The sequence below is a fragment of the Paramisgurnus dabryanus genome, chromosome 8 (assembly GCF_030506205.2).
Source record: "Paramisgurnus dabryanus chromosome 8, PD_genome_1.1, whole genome shotgun sequence".
Taxonomy (NCBI): Eukaryota; Metazoa; Chordata; class Actinopteri; order Cypriniformes; family Cobitidae; genus Paramisgurnus; species Paramisgurnus dabryanus.
In genome coordinates, this window is record NC_133344.1 from 13,328,863 (window position 1) to 13,345,005 (window position 16,143).

Genomic DNA, 16,143 nt, shown 5'->3' on the forward strand with positions numbered 1-16,143 from the left:
TTTTATAAATTGTGTTACTTTTAAAACATGTAACTTATTGAATTAAACATTTGTATTTGCTGCTGTGAAGAACATATTCAGCATTTACTGACGTGTTGAATGTAAGCAGTCAGATGTGTTTAGTAAAACTTGTTTGAAACTAAAAAAACATGTGTAATTTCAGTTGAATGTTTATTGATATTATGATTTATATAAAGAATAAAATATGTCTCACTTTTTTAATATTGTTATTTAATTTCCAATTAATGAAACCATACACCAAAATGGTTCTTCTATGACATTGGGTTGAACCTTAATGTTTTTTACATTTAACATTTTTAAGCATATGGTTATTCAAATGTAATTCTGAAACAGCATTACAATATATTATGTTTACATTGATGTTTTTATACATAAATAAGAATTTGCTTAATGAACTTGCTTATTGGAGCCAAACAAAGATACAGATGACAAACAAAATTAGTAATTTGTTTAATATAAAAATAACAAAGTTTAATTTGGTAAATATTGACATTTTTGTTTTTGTCTGTATAAAAACATTGTATTGAATACATTTTGGAGTTGTAGGGCATATTCATAAGAAATTTTCATAATCATCACAATCATTCGTGTTGTTGTAAATATCCTGAACCTAAAAGTTTCACGAGAGACACAGATGTAAGGTCAATCAATAACATTTTAAACAAATTGGGTGTTAATTCACAGTGTAAATAAATGTTTATGATCAGTTATATACTTACAGGGTAGGATTTTTGCAGACTGTTGCACAGGAGACAAATAAGAGGTAAACATTTTAAGGTATGTGGTTAAACGTGTTGCATCCAAGTAGTACACAATATTTCATAATTTTTTTATTTTAAATAAATACCGGCAAAGAAACACATATTTTACACTTTTTCATTGAACATACTTTATCATACTCATAAAAAATCTGCCAATTGGACAGACACTTCAATTTACTGTAACAAACTACAGCTTTAGAGACTGACTGGGTTCAAACGCACATTACCTTTTTGGTGACGGCATATAAGGTTTAGAGAAGGGCTTGATTGCTGACGCTGCATGTGCATCATTGAACCTGTGAGCAGATGATTTTATTAAGGCCAATTCAAACTGATCCATCAAATGCCATCAAACTCATTCATTTTAAATTTGAACCCTCTGGGGTCGAACTCATACAGGGTCGGTGTAAATTGGCTTGTAAGCCCCGTTCACACCCCCAGCAACTAGCTGCGGCAGAGCATCATGATCTCATTCATTTCAATGAAAGCTTGGCTACTTTCAGCGACAATGATACACTATTTGTATACCTAAATTAGAAACTGTTTGCTTAGCTAATTTGCTTACAAAGGCTGACAAGCAAAACAGAGATCCAGATTTCAAACAAACTTTAAGCCCCGTTCACACAGCCAGCAACTAGCTGCGGCAAAAAATTTGATCTCATTTATTTAAATAAAATCTTGGCTACTTTCAGGGACACGAGTGACAGTAAACGTTGGTGACAAAAAGTGGGCGTGTCCCGTAATGTAACAAATTTGAGAACAAAGTTTAACAAGTTTAACTTTATGCAAATGATGAGTGACTACCAATGGGAGTGTAACAGTGAAGTTACGTCATCCATCTCTCGTCAGTTATGACGTGGTCTCTCATTTTTAATAAATGTAACTAATGCCCCCTAGATTACGTGTGGGACTTAACTTCACGCCATGCAAATGTTCTGCTCGAGAAATACTATTAACTTGCGAGGAAATGAATTTGAGGCGAATAGCGCATGTTTTTACAGCGTGAGTTTGGGTCTTTGCATTGGCTTTGTATGTAATCTACTTGCGCAAATTGGCCCGCATGAGTTTGCGTCTTTGCATTGACTTTGTAGGGAAACTAATTGCGCAAATTGTTAAATTTGTGTTTGGTGTGTACGCAGCATTACGACTATGGGTGTAACGATACATTGTGTAATTCTGCTTGCTACACTACATCCAAAAGTCAGAGGGCGCTCTTGTGCAGAAACTCAATATGCGCCATAGAAGAAGTACCATTTACATCAGGAAATGCCTATAAGCATATTTATATAGCTATTCTTCAAACATTTTCAGGTATTTTCATGATAATAAAAAATATTTATAATGATTATGTTTGACGAGTGTTGCTTTTTAAATGCGTTTTATGGAATCAAACCGATTTTAGATTTGATTGACTTTGTAATGATCAAACAGCCGCAGTACATGAAAGAGCTGTGCATAATATCACATTTGCAATTCAGAATCGACACCGGATAGGTTTTATAGTGTGTATCGCAAATTGTTACACCCCTACAGGCGACACATTAACAAAAGTGTGAACGGGGCTTTAGAGTAACAATTATAATTCAAACCACACCAAAAAAGGGAAGTGTGATTCTGTGAGTTTTAATGAACACACATCATATATGGTTCAGACATATGGTTATGTGGTGAAAAGATAGCTACATAGATAGGCTTACTTTTGTTCAGTCTGTGATTCTTGGGTATCATTGTGTGAAGACCTAAGATTCATATTGACAATGTTAATTTGTGAAGGTATAAGATTATATAACCCTTATGTTACACACACGTACCTGTTACGCTTCTTGCATATGACTCCAGCAAATATGCAAATGAGAAGCAAGGCAAATGAAGGGGCTAAAATGTAAACCCCAGTTGCCTTCATGTCAAAGGTCATCCCATAAGTTTCATTTACGGAAATGGCTAAAGAAAGAAGCAAGACATACATTTTAGTCATAGAGTTGACAATGTAAATGCCTATTAGTAATGTACTGAGTATAATTAAGGACATCCCATTATTATTAACTTAGACAAAATGTTAAATGCACTCTCATTTGCAAGCCGGATAAAGGCATCTGATAAACATGTCATGTAAATATAGATTTTAAAAGTGCATTTATAAACTATAAAATTATTAAAGATCCATAAAATGTTTTCCTGGTGTTGTGATTTATTTAAGCCTTTATTTATTAGAATCGTATTACATGACTAAATCATATGGGAGATACAGGTGGCCCCATAACAGGGTGTTAGTGATGGTCAACCCGGATCTTTTTAAGGATTCGGGTTATTCTGAGTCACTCACTAATATGATCCGGGTTGTGCGAGTCACTCGAGTCACTTGAGTCACTTGGTCAAAATCTCCCAATTCCAATCGCTAAGTCATACTAATGCCAACCAAGCAACTCGGATCACGCGTGCAGCTACGAGTTTATGACTCCTCTGCTCACAAAAAAGGGCTTATGTGACCTGAGGAACTCGTAAAAAACATGCATGCCCGTGGTAACATTATCAATAACATAATTGTAAAAGTTTGATGTGTTTAGTTTCATTTCATAACGACAAATATATCAACACCACATTTAGAAGATGTCAGGCTTGGTTGACTTGGACGTGAGAGGAACGTGTCCTGTTTCAGATTGACTTAAAAGATCCACGATACGATAGGCTTCGGTTAATCTTGTGAGTGAGTCCCAGACAGAGCCGCTCGCCCGCTCCTGCACGGGTCCTGTGAGTGAACCACTCACGTCACTCTGAGTGACTCAGTCAACAAGAGGAGCCGTGTACGTCCGTCGGTGGCGGATCTTTCCAGCAGCACTGCTGCAGCAGTCCTCGTATTTAAAAATGTTAAACATTTGCAGCTTCTACCCAAAACATTGTGCCAGTAAAATATTTCAACAGATTAGATTACATGAGTCAGTGGGTTAACAACACGAGCAAGGCTTGTTTCTCCTAGCCCAGGATTCAAGCTCCATGAGTTGAGTCACTCTCTGTGTGAATCCCCGAGCCGCCGACCAACTCATTGTCGCGCGCACGCATCCCTTTGTACTCGGACTCGGAGCTGCAAGAAATAATGATCCGGAATAGCAGCTTTTGGTTCACTCGGTACCCCCAGTCGACATTTGGTGATGTAAATTAACTCGTTGTTGCAAGTTATAGAACCTATGGCAGCTTATGTAGAGTTATTTGTTGTAATTCTGTTGTAAACATTTGAAGAGCTTTGTGTTTGATACAATTTCTCATTTTTAATGCAAAATCTGAGAGGACTCAACTGACTCGGGTTAATGGTCACTAAGGACTCATGGTTCTCGAGTCATTTTAGGGATCGGGTTAAATGATCCGAGTTTCGGGTGACTCGCTCATCACTACAGGGTGTTGGCAGTGCGCGCAGACATCCTGGAGCAAGAAAGGAGGAAGAGACAACAAGCCAAAGTAAACCATTGCTGAGCACCACTGCCTTTGTAAAAGAAGGCCAAAGACCTGTGGTCCACAGCCAAGCAAAGCAGAACTTTCTGCAGTCCGCCCAAGGATGGGAAATGGAGGTTGATTTTGGGAGGAACCTCTACTTCCCCAAGGCGCTACTGTGTACAACTCTAAGGGATGACATCATCATGTGGTCTCCAGAGGGAAGGAAGATCCTGGTGGAGTTGACGGTGTTGTGAGAGGAGGGCTTCCAGGAAACTGATGAGAGGAAAAAGCCAAATACCAGCAACTTGGTAACAAAAGGGGTGGACGTGTTGGCTGATGACGGGTGTCGGATGTCGAGGAATCCCAGCTCAATCTCGGTGGAATCTATTGACAAAGGCTGGACCGAGGAGCCACTTGAGGAAAGCAACCGTTTGTATACTGGGGAAGCGGCAGGGAGAGCCTCCTGTTGGCTCTGGCATAACAGAGAGGACACAATCTGGAAGCTTGGAGGAGACAGTGGCGGAGCTAGACTTTTAAAACAGGGGTGGCAAAGGGGTGGCAAGGTATTATTTTGGGGGTCAATATACAAAGTGTTCAATTACACAAAAAATTAATTATTTTCCACAAAATGTATATAGATTAAATTAAAGTTTTTTATTTTCCAAAATGTACACAATTATAGCCTATATGTATTAAGTATACAGCAAAAATAGAACAACTGGGATCTGTTTGGCCCTGATCTGTACCTGACTTTTGCTTCTTTAGAAAGAAGTTGGTAATATCGCTTTTTCTCTTCATTCTGCTGTCCCTAAAGGAAAACTTGGTTACACACCTCATGAAGAAACCAAAATTTGGAACAATTTGCTTGTTTTTATTTACCATAAGTACACCAATACTAATAATACAAACACTAAAGTAATACATTACGAAGATCTGAGTATTGAGGTCTAGCCTATTTGACAACACAAGGAAAATTGCTTAAAGACGTCTAGACATGTGTCCCAAGGGAGAAGGGATTAATTTAATGATTATTTAATTGAAACATTAATTTAATGATGTAAATAGACTTCTGTCCCTCACATCAAGCTATAAAATGGCTTCAGATGACTTTGTGAAATTATAATCCAACCCTCTCAGACCCAAGTCACCCAAACTGGCGTGAAAAAAGCAACTGATCCAAAGTAAAAGTAACTGATCCACCATTGCAAACACAGTTTAGAAGAAACAACAAGACAACAAAGAACAGGAATCAAACATTATGGTAACAAACATGCTCCAAAGCTTTCTGTTCTTGGAAGAAGTAAAAGTTAAAGAAGAAAAACGATAGAGTGTGTGCAAATACTCTCTATTTCCTTTGTATAATTGTTTATAGTGAAGTGCCTTGTCTAATTATTTTCACGCGCATGGGCTGTTGTACGCAGACTGTACGCACACTGTCCCGCGCGGTCTCAAATTTTGGGCTGCATGCAGACGGTCCGCGCGGCCGGCCGCGGACTCTCCTGATGACGAAAATGACGTCATGCGGACGGCGCGCATACGCGGACGTTCCTAGTATACTTTCATCTTTATTCGACTTCATGCGGCGCCGCAACAATCGACAACTGGATTACGTCAAAGTACCGCGAGAGTAAGTCACTCTCGTGGAACTTTGACATCACCGGCTGTCGGTTCTTGCGGCGCCGCATGAAGTCGAACAAGCCTAATGAAAAGTGTAGCAGCAACAGCTGCGCATTCATGTCCGCAGGGAGATTTGAGAAATGTTTGTAAAAATCAGTGTAATGTTTTCAGCGGGGTGGCAACAGGGGTGGCAAGGACTTCGTCTGAGGTGGCAATTGCCACCCCATTTAGCCCTCTGGCTCCCCCACTGGGAGGAGAGGGGCAGTGACCTGGCCAGTCTGAAGGGCGTTGTGGGTCAAAACCCCCAGTGGGGACCACCTGACGACCTCACCAGAAACTTATTACATGAGTAAATCTCAGTTGCGCTTTGTTAGTTTGAAACAAACTTAAAACCATTTCAGTCCCTCCAGAAAAATGTGATTATGCGATCGCATGATTCAATGCATAATCGGCCAAATTCCGCATAATGATGCAGTGGGGGCAATCTTTTTTAAATATGCCGATTTTAAATTGCAGATTTCTGCTGGCAAAATATGGGGGGTTGCACTTTTTTCGTAGCAAAAAGTCATATATATTTTAACAGAAAATTTAAAAATGTTGCATTTACTTTACACATGCGCAGCCATGTCCCCTGTTGTCATGGGAATGTTAGGACGTGGCGTAACTATGCGGCATGAACACCAATAAGAATCTGCAAAAGCTAAAAACAAAATTTGCAAGTTCATGCAGTTTTTGCAAGTTTGCAAAGTTTGCATCGCATAAAATAGCATAAATATCCCGCGCATTCCATCACATTCCACACAACGTGCTTCAAGATCAAGGATTTTTCCCCGCAACAATCACAAAAAAAACCTCCGTGTTTTCTGGAAGGACTGCCATTTTAACAACTTGATAATGGTTAATAAGCGCATAAAATAAATATTTATGTAGTATACTATACAGTTTTTTGGTTGTGCAATGCAAATGAGCTGATCTCTGCACTAGTGCAGATTAAGGGGCTGTATTATCTTCCCTTATCTACCCTTCTGACATCACAAGGGAAGCCAAATGTCAATGACCTATTTTTCACATGCTTGCAGAGAATGGTTTACCAAAACTAAGTAACTGGATTGTGTTTTTTTTTTTACATTTTCTATGTTGATAGAGGATCTAATTATAGCACTTAAACATGGAAAAAGTCTGTGTTCATACTCACACACTGCATTTTTGTTTTTTGTGGCTCTTGCTATTATGCCTCCATGATGTGTAACATTACACTCAATTTCTGAGTGCTCATCCTTCACAACACCGGTGCGTGTCCGAGTGATTTTCCACAGACCGTTTTCAATATGGACATCGTCTACATTATCAGATCCTTCAATACCCTTTAAAGTGATGTTTGGTTTGTTGTATGGACAGGTGTGGAAAGTAAAACATGCAACTGTAATGCTGTCGCCAGTCGTTGCACCTCCATATATATTGATAGTGGGCTGCCTTGGACCTGCTACATGGGTAGAAACATTAAAATTAGAATATGACATCAATGTTGTTACCGTACTAAGCTTTTTTTTCAAAGTGACAAATTGCCCCAGTTGCTCATAATAAGACAGCTAGAAAATTCATGAATAAAACAGTAAGTTTAAGATTTTTTTTACATACTGTCAACAAGAATCGTGGAGGTGACCTCATAAAACTCATAGGTGCGCCATCCAACATTTTCTGGGTCAATCCATGCATATAATGCCTCTCCATTGTGGGACAGATCCACGCTTTTGATCAGCAGACTGCAACTCCATTCTGATGGGTCACCGTATAAATCAGTTTTTCCTCTGAATTTGCTTATGACTTCTTTTGTTTTCTTGGGATCATAAACTAAAGGGTAGCCTTTCGACACATACTGATACCACACAACTCTACGTGGGTTAGTTGGTGGGTATAAAGTGTAAGAAAAAGTGCACGGTATAACCAGACAGGAGCCTTTGAGGCCATGAATTTCCTTTGGCATTCTCACTTCCCATGCCAAAGTCTTGTACAGCAGAACACCTGTGAGAAACAATTCATTGGAAAAGTGTACTGTTGTAAATCGCTAATTAATATAATATTAAAAATGTATACCTTATGGTACTTTACCTTGAAAAAGTAAACGAAGTAACAAATTCATGGTTTCATGTCAAAATAATGTTGTCTATCATATACTAAAAGAAAAATAGTTTGTGTTAATAATACTGAATAAAAACATGTACAGAAAATTACAGTGGACAGATACTGTAGTTTTTCATAATCATTCATATTTTCTCTGATACTCGTATTAGAAAAAAAAGATGAAGCAAAATATATTATTAAAAGGGTTAGTTCACTTTAAAATGAAAATTCTGTCATCATTTACTCATCCTCATGTTGTTCTAAACCTGTATGAATTTCTTTTTTCTGATGAACACAAAAGAAGATATTTTGAGAAATGACGGTTAACACACAGTAGTAAGTGACCATAGACTTCCATAGTAGGAAAAAATATTTTGGAAGTATTGTGATAAATGACTAAGAAAATATTTTGATAAATGATGGTAAGCACACAGTTGGTGGGTTTCATTAAATTCCATCATATTTTTTTATTCCTACTATGGAAGTCTATGGTCACTTATACTGCTGTGTGTTTACCATCATTTCTCAAAATATCTTCTTTCGTGTTCATCAGAAAAAAGAAATTCATACAGGTTTAGAACAACATGAGGATGAGTAAATGATGACAGAATTTTCATTTTAAAGTGAACTATCCCTTTAAAATCAGCTACACTGTTTCTTATATTTTAAGTGGCAAGCAGGATCCCACTTGTGATTTTAGGGGGCGCACAAACATTTATCTTAACCTATTTTCAGGGTTATTTTAAATTATTCACTGCATCACATGTCATTTTGGAATCAGAAATAAGCTCATAAAGTAAGATAATAAAATAATTTCATGTGCGGAGGATGAACCTCCTTCGCGGGAAAAGGTTGATGTGTTTCCCCTTTAAAACACATACAGTATACTGTAAAGATTTCCCAACACCTGTACTTTCACTTTCAATGTGTCATTTGGCAACACCCTCCACCTACCAACATAAACGTTCTCAATAAATAAGGCAATTTAGCTACATTCACAAACCTGTTAATTTGAATATAAAACATACTGTGAGATAATTGACAGCCAAAAGAAAATTTAAATAAGCATTGCCTTAGCAAAACCATGCATTCTCATGAAGTGCATACAGTATCAATAGCACGCAGTATTAAAAGTTGTGCAGTACATACACCAAATTCCAATTCTGGAACCAATATGATACGCCAGTCCTTCCCGTTCACTTAATACCCCACATCTTTTAAGTCGTTTTATATTGGGTTCTACTTTTTTACGTTTTTTTTAACCATTGTCGATTGGGTTTGGGGTTAGACTTGGGATTTGCTTTAGGATGTCATTTAAAATATATAGGTTTCTCCATGTTTTTGCCTATTTTTAAACCATGGTCGCTTGAAGTTGAGGTTAGAAGGTTAATAGAAGCACTGGGGACCAATTATAACACTTAAACATGGAAAAAGTCTGATTTTCATGATATGTCCCCTTTAAGATTTGATATCAGTCTGTAAGTTACTCTAGCACAAGTTTGACAGCTGCAGTTTTTATTTTCAGTGAAACAGTACTGACTAGTTGAGAAATGAGAAGTGAAATAGGCAAAGAGATGATAGACGGCATTTTTAAGTAGAGCAGAAGGAGCGGGACAGAGGTGACAGGAAGATGCATTTTATTTCTTGATTAGCTCAGCAGGGGTTGGAGGCTTGGAATTAAAACATATTGGTACAGAAGTCAGAGTTGTGTTAATAAATGTAAAAAATATAATAATTATTTTCCACTTGAGCCCTTTCCACCAAAATGTCTCCGCATGTCCTAAGGCATTGAGCTTTGGCATTTTTAAGCCCAGGACAATCTTGCTCACTTACCACCCTTCATATGCATGGTGGCTTATGAAAACTTGTCATTATTTTACTCGAAGCCAACGAAAATCGAGCAGGACCAAAACATTTTTCAGCTGATCGCTGTCAAAAAAAAAATTACGACGTCTCAAGTATAACAGCAGCAATGACAGTGTTCTTAATATGACAAAGTAAGTGTTTTGATTAACGCCATTAATGTTCATTTTTTATCAGTGTATACCACTAGTCAACTAAATGAATATAACATGACAAAGATGAATGCACATTTATATATTGATTCAATAGATTTATAGCATTTTGAAAAAAAAAACTTTTTTTTTTGTGCATTTTTTGGGAAAAAATAATAATTTTTTATAATAAATCTTTGAAAATCAAGTTATGGATTTTAATTTTTACCGTTTTTATAACCTATAGATGCTATGTGAAAGTTTGTAACAGAAAATAGTGGTTTTCATATTGTCACTTTCTTGGTATAGAAAACACATTTTTACCCAAATTTGTCCAAATGGATTTATTGCGTTTTGGAATCTTCTTCAGGCATCTGTCAGTATTTAGTGTGACCTCTTTTGGCAATAAACACATCTTGGACTTCTTTGAGGAAGTCATTCCATTACACTGCAAAAAATTATTTTCAAGAAAAAAAATTCTTAGTATTTTTGTCTTGTTTTCAGTAAAAATATCAAACAATTCTTAAATTAAGATGCTTTTTCTTGATGAGCAAAACAAAGTATATAGTTTTTAGACCAAAAATATCAAATTTAGGTGTTTCTGACAACAAAAAACAAGCAAACAAGCAAAAAAATCTGCCAATGGGGTAAGCAAATTTTTCTTGATATTTTCTTGAATTTAGTGTTTAAGAAAAATTTTCAAGATTTGTTTGCTTACCCCATTGGCAGATTTTTTTTGCTTGTTTTATGCACAAAATCACTTAAATTCGATATTTTTGGTCTAAAACTAGACTCTATTTTCTTGGGTCATTTTGCTCATCAAGAAAAAGCATCTTAATTTAAGAATTTTTAGATATTTTTACTGAAAAGAAGACAAAAATACTAAGAATATTTTTTCTTGAAAATCATTTTTGCAGTGTAGAATTAGAAATTAGGATTTAATTTTATTTAGGTTTGAGATCCTGCAGTTGCCTGCTACTGTATTGCTCATGTGGAAGGGGAGTTTACCCTAAAAACTTGACACTTCAGCTTATACTTTTATAATGTTTTTAATACTAAAAACACATTTCCTACATTTTCTGGTTGTATTCAAATAAAGAGATAATTATATATGATCACTTTAAGATAGCAAAAACAACAAATCTAATAGTGGCACGGCGGCCCATGATTTTTGCACTGTGGTCACTGTCACTGTTGTATCAGTTGTAAGTTGTAATTGTGTATGTAGTGGAGTTAAATTAAAAGTTGCTAACATCACTGAGCTACTAAGATAAAGTACAAAATAGCCAAAAGATACTTTAATAGGCTACAGTAACTACGCAAGTATCTACGCAAATAAGTTACATCACTGTTAAAAATGTACATCCATAGAAAAAAAGGCAGAAGTGATCTTGAAATAAGATGAATATATAACATACCTTACTTCTTCTTTATTTTCACTTCGTCTGATCAGTCCCATGCACAAGCAAAATGAAAGCCAGCCTTAAATAAAGAAGTGAGAGAACATTTACCCATCAGAGGAAGTGACGAATGTTTCTCTCAAAATACTTTTGTTAAACGCAAATAACCCATACTGGTGCAAAGACGCATTTGTAATGTATGTGTAAGATTATTAAGGTTATTAAAACTCTCAATAAACTCTGCTCTGATGCCGAGATTAACTGATACCTTTAGTGTTAGAGTTTATGGTTTGGGTCGTATTACGTTGTATTTAAACCAGGGACCTTCCTGGTGTGAGACAAGAGTGCTAGTCATTGTGCTGCCCTGAAATTATGATTCACCCACAATGTAAAGTAATGACAGTGACCCATTAAATACTTACAGAGAATGGGCTGCACTGGAGAAAAAAAGCCTCATACAAATGTATTATCTAATCAACTTAAAAAATTCAATTGGTAATATATATATATATATATATATATATATATATATATATATATATATATATATATATATATATATATATATATATATATATATATATATTAGGGCTGTCAAAAGATTAATCGTGATTAATCACATCTAAAATAAAAGTTTGTGTTTACATAACATATGTGTGTGTAGTGTGTATAATTAATATTTATATATAAAAACACACACAGTCATGTATATATTTAAGAAAAATTGGTTATATTTATATATAAAATATTTATATTTCTATATAATATAAATTATATAAATGTTTATACAGTATATAAATGCAAATATTTCTTAAATATACACATGAATGTGTGTGTATTTATATATACATAATAATTATACACATTACACACACACATATGTTATGTAAACACAAACTTTTATTTTAGATGTGATTAATCACGATTAATCTTTTGACAGCCCTAATATATATATATATATATATATATATATATATATATATATATATATATATATATATATATATATATATATATATATATATATATATATATATATATATATATATATATATATATGTTACCAATTAAATTTTTTAAGTTGATTTGTAGTCAAGAAAGTGAAATTATTTGTAAATTCAAGTTGATTTATATATATATTTCAACTTAAAATTTTACTTTATTTTAACTTAAAAAGTATGTTGAATAAACTTAATTTTTATGTGTTACCTATTGAAGTTACATTCAGTAGTAAGGAGTTGCTATAACTTACAGAAATAAAGTTGAAGTCACTTAAGCTAATTCCTCTAGTCAAAAAAGATGCAATTAATTGTAAATTCTTAATTATTTACATATTAACATTTTCTTTGATTATTTTTATACTTACAATGATGCATTTAGAGTAAACAATATATCAGTCACAGATATTATGATAAAGTAAAATGTAAGGTCATATTAAGGTTAAAGCAACAAACAAAGGTTTATTCAACATCTATGCGTTATTATCTCTATTGCACAAATGTACTTTTTAGTATACCTTATTATTGTATACATTATTATTGCACCTTATTGTATAGCTGGTTTCCTCTCTCTAGCAAGACACCAACCTATTTATGTTACTGCTGTTTTGGGTGATATGGTTTCTAAGGCCCAGAGAGCAATGTAGGGCATGTTTTCATGTATTAATTTAGCTATAATTCACACATATAAACATAGATTACCAGAGCAGAGTGTTGTCTCCATCACACATAGACGTTCAGTCCTAAGCACACTTTATACCTTATTTGATTTAAGAGTCTCATTTCAAAATACTAAATGTTGTCATTGAATCATATCAATGTGCATGGTAAATATTTGTAAACTATGGTTTGAAAGATAAGATAAAAGCCATTGACTCGGATGTGTGTTATTGCTTATGTTGATTGAGTGCACACTACTGGGGAAACACTTTTCAATCGCCCCTTACCCCTTGGTCACTAGGGGTAAATTAAGTGCAAAGACCGCAGGTGTGTTCAATTTCATGCAGTGTGGGCACACCGATCGGGTTATGACGTCAAAGCACCCCAAGATTAATTTGAAAACTGCACGATTCGGCAAGTTGCTTTTGTGACATCACAATCGAAATGCATTGTGGTCTATATAGCAGTTTGGAGCATTGACAAGCAGTTCAAGAGCATCTCATAAACCGAGCTTATTGCTTACCAGTAAAACCTTATCTGCATTTTTGGCAGACAGCTTGTTCCTCTTTTTAAATACAATATTTCCTGTTGTGCCAAAAAGTGCACAGAGGTAGATTTGTGGTTCTTGTGCAAGAGCAAAGCGGCCTGTATTGTCATGCCAAAAAACAAGCGTCTGTCCTCATTAAGGGGTAACTGGCTAGAGTTTCATTTGTGATCATGGTCCTTAATTGCATTTAACAGCTGGGAGACAATAAACAAAACATTTCCTAGAAGCGATTTTTAAAAAGGGACACAAATAATACAGCCGAAATTGTAAAGACACAGTATGTGTACACAGAGGAAAGCTAATGGTATAATTTTCTGTCTGATTCAATGAAAATGCTAAATTGAACAAAATACAATCATAATATATTATATAATAATATATGTTTCTACTTCTTGTTCTGTTTTTGAAGTTGTTTACAATTGAGCCTAAACTTAATGGGTTTCCCAGACAGGGCTCCCAGACTTTGAGTTAACTTAAAGAAGATCTCTCACATTGCACCATGGGCTGATTGGGACAAAAAAATCGGCCCTGGCATTTTGGACCAGACCAGCCCTTAATTCAATAACGCACACATTTTCGGTCTTTTTGGTCTCTTGAATGTGAATGTAAAACAGGGTCAAACCTGAGGCTATGACTCTCTGTTCTGCTAGTCAGATCTGAGGGTGAAGATCTCTCACTAAGTTTAATAAATAATTATAAAACAAATAAATGTATTGTAAGCTACCAGAACAGCCAAAAAGTGGAACCAAAGATGTGGAGGGACTTTGTTAAAATTTAAAGGAAACACATTTTTGTTTAAACAAAAGGGAACAAATATACTCAAAAAAAAAAAAAAAAAAAATAGAAAATCTAAATAAAAAAGTAGTAGCTTTAATAAGAATTTTTAAATCGTATTAACACAAACTTAGCCCTAAATGTCATTTCTTAACTTGTGATAACAGTTCTGCCTTCTCGTGAATTCATCCATTCTAATTTAATCCACAATATACACACATTCATACTTTATCTTATACTTTATGCTATAAACATTTATTGTTTCTATTTGCTTCACTGACAGTCATTGCAGAAAGTGTTACATGGCAAATGATCTAAATGTCACTTTTAAATTTAAACTGCAAAATTGACCTAAAGTTAAGTAGTTTGCATCTCTGGATTTGCAAACTGTCTGTATTTTTTAATATGAGGATCCATTTCCTGTAATGCAGCTTTAAAACAATATGCATTCATGTGTTAAAGCAACACTATGTAGTTTTTTTACCTTTAAATAATGTCTTTAAAATTATTTCAGTGATAGAACAACTTTTAACTGGACAAATTGTACTGTTGCTGCAACCTGAGCAGCCTCCTAGCTGCTACAAGCACACTCTGAAAGTGGCGGTGGAGGGTAGGAAACACAGCCCCGCCCCTCCCCTTGCCTGCAAAACAGTGTCTGATACCAGGCACTGTTGCGCTTTTCAACCACATGGGGGAGCTGTAAGTCATTTTTACATCGAAACTACATAGTGTTGCTTTAAGCACAAACCTCAAACTTATTGAACAAAGACTACGCCTTCTTTTCTTTTAATTGGTTGGAATTCTGCATAGCTCTGTAATGTGATTGGCTGGAATTCACGTTCATCTTAACAAAAACTCGATTTCTATCATTTGATTGGTTAAAAATCTTGCTCGGTCATGTAATTAATTTGATCGGTTGGGAGTCGTTTACGATAGCTTCTGTGAACAGAAACTCCCGCCTTCTTTCATTTTGATTTGTCAACATTTTGACACTATTGTAACTACGTCAATGATGAAAATAGCCTATGGGCCGCAGAACGTGTGTCAAGGGTCGGTGGTTTCTCTTGCGCTATTTTATTATTATTTTTGAATGCATTACGCCGGCAAGACCAAAGTGAAAGAGGTGGGTACTTAACATTGTGATTGGGCCAGCCCAATGTCAATCGGGCCACTGATCAACTGTCTGGATTTATGGGCCGGTCAGAAAATGCCCGGCATGCCAGATAGCCAGTCCACCCATGCCTTGCACTGACATATCTTAACATATACCAGTGCCATTGTTTTGTCTTATGATGCACACCAGTATTGTATTTTGTAAGATTTGTTTGTAAGAACTACTTAAATGTGATAATATAGCTAAGGCTTAGTCCTGGTTTAATCTAAACCCTGTCTGAGAAACTGCCCCATAGACTGTTAGATAAATAACACTTTAATCACTAACATAGCGAAAAACAACAAAGTGGCTCCCTTTAAGTTTTGATATGATCAGTCTATAAAGGTTTTTATCAAGATGAGTTAAGCTAACAGAAACTTTATGTATTTTTTTTACAAAATCTCATCGATTGCCCTCTTAAGGCGTCATTAATCCCCTGGAGCCGTGTGGATTATTTCTCTGAAGGATGGATGCACTTTTTCTTTGTGCTTGAAAGTTGTGTTGAGTATTTTTCATTTTTTGCTGATCCCTTTAAAGCTTTGATGTATGGTATGAGATCTGCAGTCAGTGAAGTTGAAAATCTGCTTTAAAACTACTTCAAAGTGTTTTGTGCATAAAAAAACAGCTACAAGAGTTTCTTAGACATTTTAATTTCACCAATAAATTGCTTC

The 16,143-nt window shown here is 35.4% G+C and overlaps 1 protein-coding gene across 3 annotated transcripts; it reads right to left on the reverse strand.

Moving 5' to 3' along the window:
• Window positions 1-501: 501 nt before the first annotated feature.
• LOC135770769 (sialoadhesin-like) lies at window positions 502-11,459 on the reverse strand. 3 transcript variants are annotated; one of them, XM_065280561.2, is made up of 9 exons: window positions 11,359-11,459; window positions 7,935-7,999; window positions 7,464-7,847; window positions 7,021-7,308; window positions 2,594-2,723; window positions 2,480-2,521; window positions 1,010-1,078; window positions 741-759; window positions 502-631 (listed from the first exon to the last, which is right to left on the reverse strand). In XM_065280561.2, the coding sequence occupies exons 2-9, from the start codon at window positions 7,963-7,965 to the stop codon at window positions 575-577; spliced, it is 1,020 nt and encodes a 339-aa protein (XP_065136633.1). In that variant the 5' UTR covers window positions 7,966-7,999; window positions 11,359-11,459; the 3' UTR covers window positions 502-574. The 3 variants fall into 3 exon arrangements, with proteins under 3 accessions (XP_065136633.1, XP_073671650.1, XP_065136634.1); XM_073815549.1 differs by having other exon boundaries at window positions 7,935-7,989; window positions 11,359-11,419; XM_065280562.2 differs by having other exon boundaries at window positions 11,364-11,418.
• Between the last annotated feature and the right edge of the window lie 4,684 nt (window positions 11,460-16,143).